The 13,846-nt window shown below is 50.6% G+C and overlaps 1 protein-coding gene across 6 annotated transcripts in view; it reads left to right on the forward strand.

Moving 5' to 3' along the window:
- The first annotated feature begins 2,161 nt into the window (after positions 1-2,161).
- Positions 2,162-13,846, forward strand: part of LOC123931070 (zinc finger protein 264-like) — a 32,352-nt gene continuing 20,667 nt past the window's right edge. For 2 of the 6 annotated variants that reach the window (XM_045987766.1, XM_045987761.1), the window contains exons 1-4: positions 2,162-2,575; positions 3,556-3,774; positions 4,113-4,239; positions 12,781-12,876. In XM_045987766.1, the coding sequence (XP_045843722.1) occupies positions 3,739-3,774; positions 4,113-4,239; positions 12,781-12,876 (259 nt within the window). In that variant the 5' untranslated portion in view covers positions 2,162-2,575; positions 3,556-3,738. Of the gene's footprint in view, positions 2,576-2,836; positions 3,054-3,555; positions 3,775-4,112; positions 4,240-10,805; positions 10,890-12,780; positions 12,877-13,846 lie in introns of those variants that run through there. The other 4 variants (XM_045987762.1, XM_045987763.1, XM_045987764.1 and 1 more) reach the window with 4 other exon arrangements.

Raw genomic sequence — 13,846 nt, forward strand, 5'->3', positions numbered from 1 at the left:
TTGGCTTTAAGCAAAGGATTTTATTTGGTAGTGGGTGGGCCTTATCCAATCAGTGAAAAGGTCTTATGAGTTTAAGTAAGAGTTCCCAGAGGAAGAAATTCAGTGTCAAAACTGCAGCATTAGCTTTGTCTGGAGACTTTCCAGCCTACTAGCCTATCCTCTAACCTATGGATAGAGTAAAACTTGCCACGCCCCACAATCACATAAGTGAATTTCTTGAAATAAATCTCATATACATATTGTACCTATATACGTATATGCAATGCCCATATGTATACCGTATAGTTATAACAGATGTACATGTAAACATTTATAAAACATGTATCTTACTAGTTGTCTGCAGAACTCTTTTTTTTTTTAAAGATTTTATTTATTTATTTGACAGAGAGAGATCACAAGTAGATAGAGAGGCAGGCAGAGAGAGAGAGAGGGAAGCAGGCTCCCTGCTGAGCAGAGAGCCCGATGTGGGACTCGATCCCAGGATCCCGAGATCATGACCCGAGCCGAAGGCAGCGGCCCAACCCACTGAGCCACCCAGGCGCCCCAGAACTCTTGATATATCTTCATTCCTTGACCTGATTAATAACTTGTCACTATGATTCTCTCTCATCTTAGAAATATTATCTGAAGGGCATGTCTATATTCCCTGATTGCAGTTCTCAATCTGTATGCATCCTCAAATCATCAAAGATGCATTTGATTCTCCCAGCTTCACAGTTGTGGGGAAAAAATCACCAATAGTGACTTCTAAGATTGCTTAATGTACCTCCGGGTGGACATTAGAACCAGTAATGTGAGTTTGTTGGTTTCTTGACATCAACCGGTTAACAAAGCCAGATTGGTCCAGGATTCATGCTCTGTCCATTCTCTTCTCCAGTCTACACTCATTACTCTGATGATCTTACCAAGTATCATGATTTGGAATATTGGTGTAAGCTAGCACTCCCAAATGTATGGGTAGTGTCCACACAAAAGGAACAAACCTTTTTTAAAAACTTAAAGGGAAAGAGAGTTTTATTCAAGCTCAGTTTAGGACAGCTAACCCATATACACAATCTTCACAAAGAAGAGAGTGCTCTGGGAAGGAACATTTGGTGCACTGTTCTATTTTTGTTTTTACAAAAAGAGTTACAAATCATCATGAACAAGGCATTCTAGAAAGTTTTAGACTTTCTCTTATGCTTTTAGTATGTGCAAAACTTTACGTATGACTTTAAAGTATGACTTTAATCTTATGGGAACCAAGGAGGGTTTTTTTTTTCCCCCTTTATCTTTATGTTTAGAATGCTCCTTTTTTGGTTTTGTTTTTGTTTTTGTTTATCAACAAAGCAGATGAGCAATGTGCGCTTGGGGCAGAAATAGAGGCCATGCTTTGATGTTTGCCACGTCATTTCGACTTTGGTAAATGCTCAAGTATAGCTTCCCTGAGAGCCAAAGAGAGGGCCCACAAACACGGAAAGTTGAAAAATTTCCTTTTATTTCATCAAATTTTCCTTTATTTTATCAGCCATCGGTAACACATGCCTTGTGGTCTCACAGACGTTTCGGACTGACGATGCTCACAACTGGAGTCCCCAGTCCCGAGTCCCCGTCCAAGCTTCCTCCAAGTGCTCCTCCCCACCTCACATGATGGCAAATCATTTCTTGGTGATCTGGGCCAATCACATGACTCAGAATGTCATTCATCGCATGAAAAAGGCCCAGGAGATTGTGCAGCTCTCTGCAGAGAGAGAGGGGACTTCCGGTGTCCTCCACGGCAGGATTTTTACACTACTTTTTTGGGAGGATCCGGGAAGGGGATACCAAAAGGGTAAGTCAGCAGGCCAGCCTCGAGTCGAGGGCGCGGTCTCTGCCCGTGCATTCGTGCCCCCGCCCTAACGAACGTCCCTGCTTCCCGAGCCTCAACTTCCCCAGGCCCAGAACGAAGGCTCTCGCTCCTGCCCCTTGCCTGTCCTCTCGAACTGTAAACAGGCCGACAGGTTGATCAGCTGCTCGCGCTTCTTTCCCTGGAAGGAAACTCCTGCGAAGACCCTCCTCGCGCAGTAGGACACGGAGGAGGGAAAACCACAGTACCCAGAAGGCATCTGAGGCGGCGCTGGCCAATGACAGCCCCGGACAGGGCGTTTCCTGCGGTCTGCGTACGGGGGCGGGACTTCCGGGTGTTTTCACTGCAGCCGCCATTAGCCCCTGCCTTTCGCCCCGGAGTGGCGTTGACTTGCTGAGGGCCGGGCCGGCGCCACAGCGGCTCCACGTCTGGGAACGAGCCGGGAAGGAGGAGAGGACTCACCGCGTTTCGTAGAGTCCGGGACCCTGTGGCGGGTGTGCCACCCCCCCGCGCCCCCCTGGGCCGCGGCCTCTGCAGCCGCCCTCATCCCCGCACTCGCCAAGGGCAGCGCCCGCGTCGCGGTGCCTTTTGCGCGTGGGACGCTGCTGTCCGGCCTCCCGCTGTCCGCCGAGGTCGCCAGGGCGCGCGGGGCAGAGGTGCGGCCAGCAGGCTGCCCCGGTGGTCGCCGCTGCAGCCTTGCTCGACCCGTGGGGCCCTGTGATGGCGGCGCCGCCGACCGGCCAGGCGCAGGTCAGTGGAAGTTGGTTTCGGGACTGCTGCTTCTCTCGAGGGGTGGGCGGGAGCCGCGGCGGCCGCGGGACGTATGTCCACAGGGGTGTGTGTCGGCGTGCGCGGCTGGCGCGTGATCCCCGGACTCTCAGGTGTGTGGTCTCTGACTTTAAGTGTGGGAGGAGTGAGGGGTGCTTCCGCCGGGGACTCCCGTTGTTCTTCGAGTAAATTCCACCCCTCCTCCCCTGGGTTGATGCACGCGCCCCACCTGCCCTCCTCCAGCAGGCGGCCTGGGCCACCGGACGGAGGGGGACAGCTTTTCTGACAAGTGCGTGGACAGAAGCGCGGGATGCGGGTTGTTGACGGAGACCCGCGAGGGTCTGTGAGGTTGCCGTGGCTGCTCCCCGTGGTCCTGCAGGACGCTTCACCGACCCTCAGCCCGCCCGCTGCGTGACCAGTGCCTGTGGCGTCTGCAGCCGGTAGTGCTGCAGGTCCAGAGGTACTCTGGCCCCAGGGAAAGGACTGGCAGCTCAGGAAGGAAAAAGGCTAATGGTTCATGGTGGCATCTCCCCGAGTCTGGGAGGCCCAGGCGCTTTCCAGGGGGCTGGGGAGCAAGTCCGGGCCCTGCGGTGAGGCCAGAGAGATGCTACCCATTCAGCTGCCTTTCCTGTGAGGTTGGTGAGGAGGGTGCTGCTCCTCCGTGCATGTTCACAGAAATTTTGGGGGGAAAGGAAATGTATTTAAGAGAAAAACCCGGGGTAAGTTCTTCGCAGCCTCGATCCGCTGCAGTCACTCTGGTTAGGCGGGAGGACCCGGTTCCGCTCGTCAGTGCGATGCTAGTAGTCAGTCCTGAAACCGCACTTTGGGTGGCCTGGCGCGGCTCCCTCAGCCTTTCAGGGCCGGTGGTGAGGAGGTGATGGGGTGTTTATCTCCCGGGCTGGAGACACCTGCAGATCCCAGAGCCCGCTGAGCACTGAGTCACTCCTGTCTAACTCTCGTAGCTGTTGTTGCTGAATTGGGAACTATTACTGTATTGGTCCAGAAACCCAGCCTCAGAGAAGTGATGTCCTCTCGGTATCGCAGCTGGCAAGTGTCGGTTTCAGGAATCTGGATGCAAGCCACAGGAGACTGACTTAAGACCTGGGGACTTGTAGTCCCTTTACCCAGGATGCGAAGCCCTCAGCATGGGGCAGGCAGCTAGCAGGACCAGGGAGGCTCAGGTACTGCTGTTGTTACTGACACCGTGATTACCATGCTCGCTCATTCCTCTGACGTCCTAGAGCCCTTGCTGTCTGCATCTCCCAGTCCTCGCGTCATTTCCATTGTCTGTGTGACCTTCCAGGGCCTCCCACGGAGGAGGCTTCTCCCTTACACTACCGGAGCACATCCAGAGCAGGGCCCGCCTCCCCCTCCAGCCCAGCACAGAGCTTGGCCCCCAGGAGGTACTGGGTGATCGGAGCCTGGATCACTCTGCATCTTTACCGGGGATGTAGGGATGAGCTCTGATCCCATCCAGCAGCCCCAAGGCCAACGCTGCTCTCTCTGTTTGACTTTGTAGATATCTGTGACCTTCGATGATGTGGCCGTGACTTTTACCCAGGAGGAGTGGGGGCAGCTGGAGCCAGCCCAGAGGACCCTGTACCAGGAGGTGATGCTGGAAAACTGTGGACTTCTGGTGTCTCTGGGTAAGTCCTCCCCACCCCACCATGGGGACACCTGCCGCCTCCTTGTCAGAGCACCCTCTGGCTCCAGGCCTGGCTGGTCAAGAAGACCTCTGGGGCCCTCCCCGTGTTCCTCCTCCCTGCAACTTCAGCCATTTTCTAGATTAATTTCTTTGGACCTGCTCTCCTGTGTCTGTTTGGGCAAGAAACCGTTCCTCTTTGGCTCCTAGAAAACCGTGGAAGGAAAGGGGGGTGTTCTGCAGAACCCAAAGGGAGGATTTCCAGCTGGTCCCGTGAGGCACTGGTAGAGGAACTGGGAACCACCACGATGATGCCGTGGCTTCTGGTCTCTTGTCCAGGCTTCTCTCTCTGGCTCTCTCTGCTCATGTCTCTGTGTGCAGGGAGGTTTTTTCCCTGCCTCATCAAGTAGTGACAGGACTGGCCATGGGTCCCTGCTCTCTCCAGCCCCCAGATGCCTCGTCTCCGCATCTTGGTGTGCTTCTACTGTTCCTCTTTCTCTGTCTGCTGCCGGGCCGTGTGGGGTGTCCATGAGGCAGGAACGGCCACCGGAGCCAGTACTTCTCTGGACCTGTCACCCCAGTGCCCAGCACAGACTGGCCTTCTTCCAAAGTTCTGATTTCACATTCCGGAGGGGGAGCTGACTGCGCGAGCCTGATTGGCTCAAGTGTCCTTAGCAGGCCTGTGAGTGATGGGATGTTCTCCAAGGAGGGAGTGAGTCAGGCAGGCCCCCGGGAGGCCTTTGCCTTCAGCGCCGACAGGTATTGTTCCAAAGGATATGGTCCCAGTTACGGGGCTTCTCTGTGTTTGTGCCTCCGTGATGGTCCCGAGGTTCAAGGTCCTCTGCTAGGTCGAGAGAGACGTTAGAGTAATGCTCCTCGGCAGCTGGCAGTTGCGCCCCCAGGAGACGTTTGGCAGTGTTTGCATGCCCTCTGGGTTGTCCCGCAGTGGGTGTAGATGGTCTGGCATCTAGGGGTTCAAGTCCAGAGATGCCGTAAACCCCCTCTGATGGACGAGACAGAGCCCGCTCAGTGATGAATTGTGCTGCCTGCTGCGTCCTGAGTGCCGCGGTTGAGAAGCACCAGCTTCGATGTTTCTCTCCTTGGGGAGAATCCGCACAGGCTGTTCAATTTGAGGGAAAGGAGGGCTATAAATCCAGAGCCGAGGATGAGACGTGCCTGTTCTTGGAGAACTGGAATTACGTCTGCCAGTGAGAAGAGAAAAAGCAAAACTAGAACAGCTGGATAGATTAAATATTTCATAACAAAATGTTTCAGAATAAAAGTCCACCCTCTCCTGCTGACCTCACCCCTCACCTTCAGTGCTTTCCTGGAGCTCACTCCGCCCCACTCTGCTCCGGCTGTGCTGGGCGTCCAGCGATTTCCCCGTGCCCAGGCCTGCCTCGGGCCTCCGCTCGCTGTCGTGTCTGCTGCCGCGTGTTCTGGGGCATTTCAGCCTCTCACGTGGTCGCCCCTTCTGCGCATAGTCCCCACCTTGCCATCTGCGGCCTGACTGGCAGCGCTCGTGGAGGCTCCTCCCTCCCCCTCACATTCTCTCGTCTTCCTGGTTACAACCCTCTATGCCTGTGGTTCTCATTCAGGGACGATGTCGTCCCCCCAGGACACTGGGCAGTGTCTGAAGACATTTTTGGTTGTCCCAGGTGGGATGGAGGTGGGACAGGCACTGAGTGGGCAGAGATCTGGAATGCTGCGGACATCCTTACAAAGCACAGGACAGTTTTCCTCCTTGTGTTTTCAGCAAAGGATTATCTTGACCTAAATAATCATGCCCATGAACCTAAATAATTATGCCAGGTTGAGAAGCCTTGTTTCAGAGAGGATAGGAACACTGCATCAGCTGACATTGAGAGACGCCCTGCCGTAATTGTTCCTGGCAAGTCTGGGTTTAGTGCTGAATCTTAATATACTTTCTTCACTCGCCTCACACTCCGACTGTGGGTACTTTTCCCTTTAAAACAGAGGAAGTAGCCTTGAGTTCGCAGCCCTGAGTAGGCAGCATGAGGACACTGTGACTTAATATTATTTTTATTTCATTGCTGAGTTTTCGTGGTGACCTGCCACCAAAGGAAGTGACTCTCGGTTTCCCATTTACCAAGTGATGCATGATTCTTTGAAGAGAAGTTAAACATGGATCACGTTAAAAAGCAGTTCATAATCATCAGCACAAATGCCCCGAGCACTGACCAAGCAGGACTCTTCAGAGATCGTCATGCTCTACTCATTTAAATTCCCACAGCATTCCCCCTGTAGTAACTTGTACTTGGCAGGATTTTAATTTGTAGAGGTGACTTAGTGACAGAACAGGGAGGTTAATGATATTGTATGTCTTACATTTCTATATGTGTGTATATACACAGGCACACATGTACATACATGCCTTTGTGTGTGGTAGTTGTGTGTAAAAGAGAAAATCTTTTTCCTCTACTCAGCAACTTCTGATACCACAATTTTGTTTTCACACCGTGCAGTTCTCACGCTGCCCCCTGGGGTTAGCCCGGATCCTGCAGGTTAAGGGCTCAGTCGCCTACGTTGGCCCCTCCCACGCATCCACTTCAGGTGCTAGGCTCAAGTCCAGGTTATCACCTGTTCTGATCAGCTGGCTGTAAGTCAGAGATAGGACCCCTTCCTCAGAGTTGATCGTTTACCAGGGTGGCTCACAGAACTTAGGAAAGCACTTAACTTAAAATTACCTGTTTATTATAAAGGATTAGATTTAGAAAGCGCTAAATGGAAGAGATGTAAAGGGCTAGGTACTTAGGACAGGACACTGAGCGCCCATGCCCTCCAGGCTTGGCACCCTTCTAGCACCTTGTTGTGTTAACCAACCTGGAAACTCCCTGAACTGCTTTATGTTGGGAAGGCTTCATTACATAGGCATGATTGATAACTCACTGGCCATTGGTGATTGAACTCAATCTCCAGCCCTTCTTGCCTCCACAGAGGAGGCCGGGATGGAACCGAATGTTCCAATGTTATAATCAAATGATTGGTTCCCCAGATCTTTCCCCCTTAGGATTTTTTTAAAAGTCACCTCAGGAACATAATAGAATTCCTAAAAGAAGAAACCAGAAAGGGGCCTGTGTCTAATTTCTGTCTTAGGAGAGACAGTCCGTGGACATTAGCTAGGGTGAAGGTTTTAGCATCCAGGTGGAGTCACCTTCATGGTTGAGGTACTGGTCTGGGACGATGTTGTCTGGGTGTGTGACTGGGGTATTCTTTGCAAGTGAGTACCCTCTCAAGTTGGTGAGGGTTTGGCCATGTTTGGTTGAAACAGTAGTGTTAGTGTGGGGTGTAAGTAGGTCAAGAGGCCTTTAATTAAGGCAAGATAGAGACCCTGTAGGGGTTCTTTGTCACACTGGAATTTGAAAAGGAGTTGTTGGAAGTGACCATTTTGTCTTTTACTTAAAACAGCTATTAGGAGCAAGTTTGGGGCATGTTTGGGCGCTGAAAGCTCTATTGAACGTCTCTTCCCAGAGCATACGTAGCATTGCATAATTTGAGAAGTGAAATGTGTGTCTATTGTCTACAACTCTGAAGGGAATAAGGAATGTTCTGGCAGTGCCTTGTATTGTGGCCCTTGCATGTGTAGAGATAGGTGATTTTGACTTCTATTTGGAGTGTCTGTGAGACAGGAGATTCTTTTTTTTTTTTCTTTTTTTCTTTTTTTTTTAAGATTTTATTTATTTATTTGAGAGAGAGAGAACATGAGATGGAGAAGGTCAGAGGGAGAAGCAGCCTCCCCGAGGAGCTGGGAGCCCAATGCGGGACTTGATCTCGGGACTCTGGAATCATGACCTGAGCTGAAGGCAGTTGCTTAACCAACTGAGCCACCCAGGTGCCCAAGAGACAGGAGATTAAGAGTTCTTTACCCTAAAGCAGACCATTTTTAGGCAGTGGCCCAGCAGTTTATGATAAATGTAGAGATGGGACCATTTGTTATTTAACCAGGGCATCCAACACTAAGATAACCTCCCGATGTTTGTCCAAGTAATGTTTCTTAGGTCCCATTTTTTATTTGGAACATTCTGGCTAAAGGATAGAAGGCAGCAACATTCCACTGAGCTGCATCATGTATGGTGGGAAGCAGTGTCCTTTTAATGGTCCACAAACTCCTGTGACTGTTCACTCTGTTAATCTCAAGGGACTTTCCAGATAGCCAAAGGGTCTGGGGGAGGGAGGGCTGACCTCCTCTAGCACCTTAGCATCTGGCAGGGGACTGAGGACAGGAGAAGCCGCCACCTCCTGGTGGAGTTATGCCAGAGGACCCAGGCTGGGTTCTATACTGCCTTAGAGAGTTCTCAGGCACAATCTCTGTGCTGAGCTTGTTCTGTTAACAGTATTTTGAATAGATTTAGAGTCTTTGTCAGAGGAAACCCCATTTAAGGTGGGCTAATCTGTAAACAACAGCAGCAGTGAGATTAAATAAAGTCCATAAATGAAGAACATAGTCACCAGCCCCCGGATAATACTAGGTAGTTGTATTAGCTAAAACTATCCCCACGGTGGGACTGAAAGACGTTGGATTTATGTACGCATAATGAATGTGTTGAATGAATTTCCTTGGACAAGGCTGTAACTGATGTACCTGCGTTACTGGAGAAAGGTGGGTGCGGTTAAGATCTGGAGTGCACAGATTGGACAGTGGCAGAACCATGGGGCCAGCCTCACAGGCAGCCTGGGAAAGGAGAAGTGTTGACCTTCAGAGTAAAGGCAGGCTGGCAGAGAACCTGTGGAAACAGGCACTAAAAAGGGTTAGCCAGATCTGTGAGCCCAAGATAATCGCTGGGTTGTTGATTGGATATCATTATTTATTTATATGGGGTATTGGCTGTATGGATTGTATGGATCAGCTCTGGCTGCCAGACTGTGTGGCTTAAACAACAGCTTATTTTCATGTCATTCTGGAGGCTGGAAGCCCCAGAACCGAAGGGCCAGCAGACGGGTTTCTGATGATCTCTTCCTGGCCACTGCCTTCGTGCTCCGTCCTCACATGGCCTTGCCTCTGGCTTGAGAAGCCCCCTTCATCCTCTTCTTTTAAGGACACCAGTCCTACCAGATTGGGGCTGGTGTCATTTAACCTTAACCGACCCTATCTCCAGGTATGATCACATTGGAAATTTGGGCTTAGTAACAACGTTTAGGGGCAGACGCACTTGGTCCTTAGCAGGAACCCTAATGGATTGACCACCGCATTAAGATTGTAGTAGCCTGGGGTGCCTGGGTGGCTCAGTGGGTTAAAGCCTCTGCCTTTGGCTCAGGTCATGATCCCAGCGTCCTGGGATCGAGCCCCACATCGGGCTCTCTGCAAAGCAGCGAGCCTGCTTCCCTTCCTCTTTCTCTGCCTGCCTCTCTGCCTACTTGTGATCTCTGTCTGTCAAATAAATAAATAAAATCTTTAAAAAAAAAAAAAAAAGATTGTAGTAACCCACCGTGAGGTGCCCTTTGTTTTTTCCCAGAGTTAAGAGCACATAAAACTGAGCTGTCAAATGGAGAAGCAGTGGGACAGTCATTCCTTTATTGATTAGCTGTTATGTGAAGTTTTACTGTATGGAGGCCCTTTCCCAGCTTCCTTTGGGCCATATTCATTCCTTAACTGGTGTCTGTGGGTCCCATTTTACCAGGTCAGTTTGTAAGCACCAAAAATTTAATTACGTGTTGCGTCAGAACATCCATGCCCAGAGTGGGATGTTTTTGGACAATGGGTACTATGAGTAGGGGAAATATAGGCAAGTCTACAATTTAAGTGAGACGTATCTATTTTTCCTCTGCATTTTGCTACGTTTTAAGTTTGGGCGGAGTAATATCTAAGTGGAATCTCCAATATGGCTATGATTTGAGCCCTAGTATTGATTAAATTTGTGAAGTTTTGTCACTTGGTGCATTTTAGCAAATTCTAAAGTTAACTCAGAACCTGTATTATAGAATCAGAAAAGCCAGTCAATGCCATGTTTTGTTTTGGTGATATAATTTTTTTGGAATACAAATTTTGTGATGCTGTACGTAATCATCTTATATAACTTATGTAAGCTTTTAGTGTATAAATTTTGCATTTCCAGTTGTCAAATTACAGACTTTTAGTTATATACTGTGTGTTATTTAGTTATCTTTTACTTTCTATCTAGGGCTTTCTTACTCTTTTGAATCAATAAATAGTTTAGAATGAGTCACGTATTCTAGATGTTTGCTTGGTACATAAGTTTTAAAGTGTACCCCCCCTTTTTCTCTTGGGCTTTCAGCTTCCTGAAGCCCCATATTGAATTTGTCTCCCGCTGGTGAGAGGAGCAGCAGGGAGGGCCTAGGGGCTCTGGGTAGCAGCCTCCTTGGGTTGGCCCTGGTCCACAGCACAATTGTTTTTGTCACCTCTCTGTCCCTGGCCATTTTTCATTCTTTGGGTATTTACCCGAGAAGCTTCTGGCAGTCTGAAGTGGCCTCTGTTGTGAGTGGTGGCCTCCCCTTCTGGGTGCCCCAGGCAACCGCAGAGGGGCTGGGCTTATATCTAGAGCAGCAGTGGCGGCAGCATCGGTATCCTGACTGTGTTGGTTTGATTTTAAGGAGGAGACTCTTGGCCTGCTGGTGGGCAGCAGCTGTCAGAAGTCCCCAAACACACTGGCCAGGGATTGTACAATCAGGAATAAGGTGAGAAATGCCCTGAGGTATCTTAACGGGGAGCAGGAACAAGATAATCCATACACTTTTTTCCTCTCCATTATACATTGAATCATGGGTCTCCATGAATGGGGTCCTTTACACCCAGCTGGGTGAGGGGTCAGACTGCAGCAATGGCGAGATTTGCCCTCAAGCAATTTAAGCCTGTTGTGCCATGGCATCTGAGGAGGGCGCACCATTCTGTGTTGCTGTAGATCCCTTACATCACATGAGGGACCAGTGCTGGGTCGCTCTACCAGGTGTGCCTCTAGAAGGGTGAGCCAGTGCGATTGGTCTGTCACAGTTAACCCAGTGGAACTGCCCACCAATTGCTGGCCCAGTTGGTTAGACCTGCATCCCAGCACAGTCGTCTCTGGGGAGACCTCAGCCTTGCATGATAACTGGTTGTCCTAGTTGCCCCTGGGGGCACACCCCCACCCTCGAAACTTGACCATGGAAAGACATTTTGATGAGATCCATTTTTCCAGATAAAGTGGCAGCTAGGGAACCAGCCCCGCAGACCCAGGTTGTCACACCTGAAATTACAAAATGACTTTGCTGAGGATCTAAAATAACACTTAGATCGTTGAAGACACGTACCTTGTTTTGAATGAAGAGTCAGTATTTTAAATGTCAGTTCTTTAAATTCCATAAATCCTTTTCCACTTGAAACAACATAATGTATTTTAATAGCTAGACACAGTCCCTGTGTATGGTTATACCCTGTAAATGCTAGTTTTTCATTTACTGTGGGGATTAAAATTCCTTAGTAACGTGGCAGAGGAATGAAGCACCTGGGCTCAGGAGGCACACGTCATGAACGCGACCTGGGAGCTGAGACCGGAAGTGTTAGAGCTGGCTACAGGCACAGGGTGGAAAGAGAACAGCCTTCCAGGTAGAAGGGCCTGGGGTCGCAGGAAGCATGACTCCCGATAGCTGAAGGGGAGTCTTCCTCCCCTTTCCACCGACCCGTCACTGGGCTCTGTGCTGAGTGTGTGGCAGATGTGAGCGAGATTTACTCAGTGACAACTGATAATCTTGGGCTGTTGTTCAGGATCTGCCAGATCTGTGGGTCCTGGTGCCTCTGCCCTTCTCTCCAGAGTCCTGTGGCTATTTCCCCTCCCTGCATTTGTGTTTGGCTACGTGTGACAGCAACTCGGTCTTCACCCTGAAGGAAATTTATTATCTTACATAATAGGAGGCTTAGGGGTTGGGACTGGCTCCCCCGTGGGTGGGTGATAACCCAGCTGTGTGCTTCAGTACTTCCGCTCTGTGGTCCAGGTTTCTTGGGCAGGTTCCCTCACAAAAGTCCTGGGATGCCACCAGACAGCAGGAGCAGCAGATCCCCTCATTCAGCCGTCCTGGAATAGAGCTCTCTAAAGTTGCATGCCTCTGACTGTTAGTGATTGAGGAATGCCACTTGCAGGTTGGTAGCAACTGGCTTTTCAACCTTCGTTTGATGTCAGAATCATCTGGGGAGATTTTAAAATCTACCAATAATGGGCCTCACCTGCAGAGATTTTGTTTCCATGGCTGCGAACCCAAATTCCCAGGAGGTGCTGATGCACACATGGGTGAGACTCACTTACTTGGATTGGTTAAAAAACACTTTCTGGAAGGAGGGGGTCTTATTCCCTGGGATTCTGTGTGCTGGAAGTCAGAATAGAAGCTGTCTACACAGCCAGCACTACTGTCTAAAGTCTTTGGATCCCAAGAGTGGTGTTCATGCTTATTTCCAGGCGACAGGTTAGTATTTTATTAGTTTGGATGGGAGTAGCTTCATTCCAAGGTCATAGCCACATTCTGAAGTCCCAGACTAGATTGAGGGATTTTCTTTCTTTTCACACAAACCCTAGCGTCTTCTTTCTTTCTCTATGAACAGGGTGTCCTGTTCCGAGACCTGAGCTGATCTACCAGCTGGAGCGCGGGCAGGAGCTGTGGACGCTGAAGGGAGACCTGTCTCAGAGCACCTGTGCAGGTACGAGCCAGGGTGTGGGCAGGTGGGGGACCCTGCAGGCTCGAGACCGGCAGGAGACCCCGGGCCCTGCTTCCCTGGGGAAGCTTCCTGTTCTGGCTTCTCTGCTGGTTGGGAAGCCGTGGAGCCCTTTGACCCGAAGTCAGCATGCTTGCCAAGGGCCCCAGAAGGTCGCTGACTCCTCCCACCTCCCAAGTTTCAGGGAACGATCCTGCCACCCAAGCAGGTTAGAGACTGGAGACAGCCTCCGAGATTCCTCCCTCCCCAGCTCCCTCCGGCCCCACATCCGGTCGTGCCCCAGTCCTGTGCATTTCACATCTCCTCCGTGTCCTGAATCCATCACTCGCACCACCTCCCTCAGACCGGTCCCCACGCTCAGTGTACGCTCCCGTCGTCTTTTCTCTGGGGGTTGCTGCTAGCCTCGTAACCGGCCTCTGCGTCTGCTGGGCCTCTGGTCAGCTCTGTGTCCTGCACGAGTTACCTCAGGGGCTCAGACTCGCTTCCAGGGCTTCTCACTGCCCCAGCCATGATGTCTCAGCGGGTCTTGGTATTGAAAGTCAGGTCCGCCTCCTCCATTGCTTGATCCTCAACCCTACCGCACTCATTCGGGCTCCGGGGTCTGCAGTTTCCCCTACCATCAAGTGGGAGAGGTCTTGCCTTTGGGCCTGGCCAGTTCTGAGCCATAGTCTAGAGTACACCTCTGCAGGAAAGTGTTTTCTTCTTTCATATTCTGCTTGTCGTGTAATGTGACTTCACCTTTTCTCTACTCACCATACAAATGGGCTCAAATCCTCACAGTCGAAGAAAAGCAGTAAGAAAGTTCCTGTCTCTCGGCGTGTTCACCCGCTCTCCGCTCAGTTACGCACACGTTCTGACTCTCATAGGCGCTGCTGCCAGGAGCAGTCCTGCGTCGGTCATCTTGCACGAGATGGAGGTGTCTGATGTCTCCTGGGGTGACATGTTGGATTACAGG

Source organism: Meles meles, chromosome 19 (assembly GCF_922984935.1).
Source record: "Meles meles chromosome 19, mMelMel3.1 paternal haplotype, whole genome shotgun sequence".
Taxonomy (NCBI): Eukaryota; Metazoa; Chordata; class Mammalia; order Carnivora; family Mustelidae; genus Meles; species Meles meles.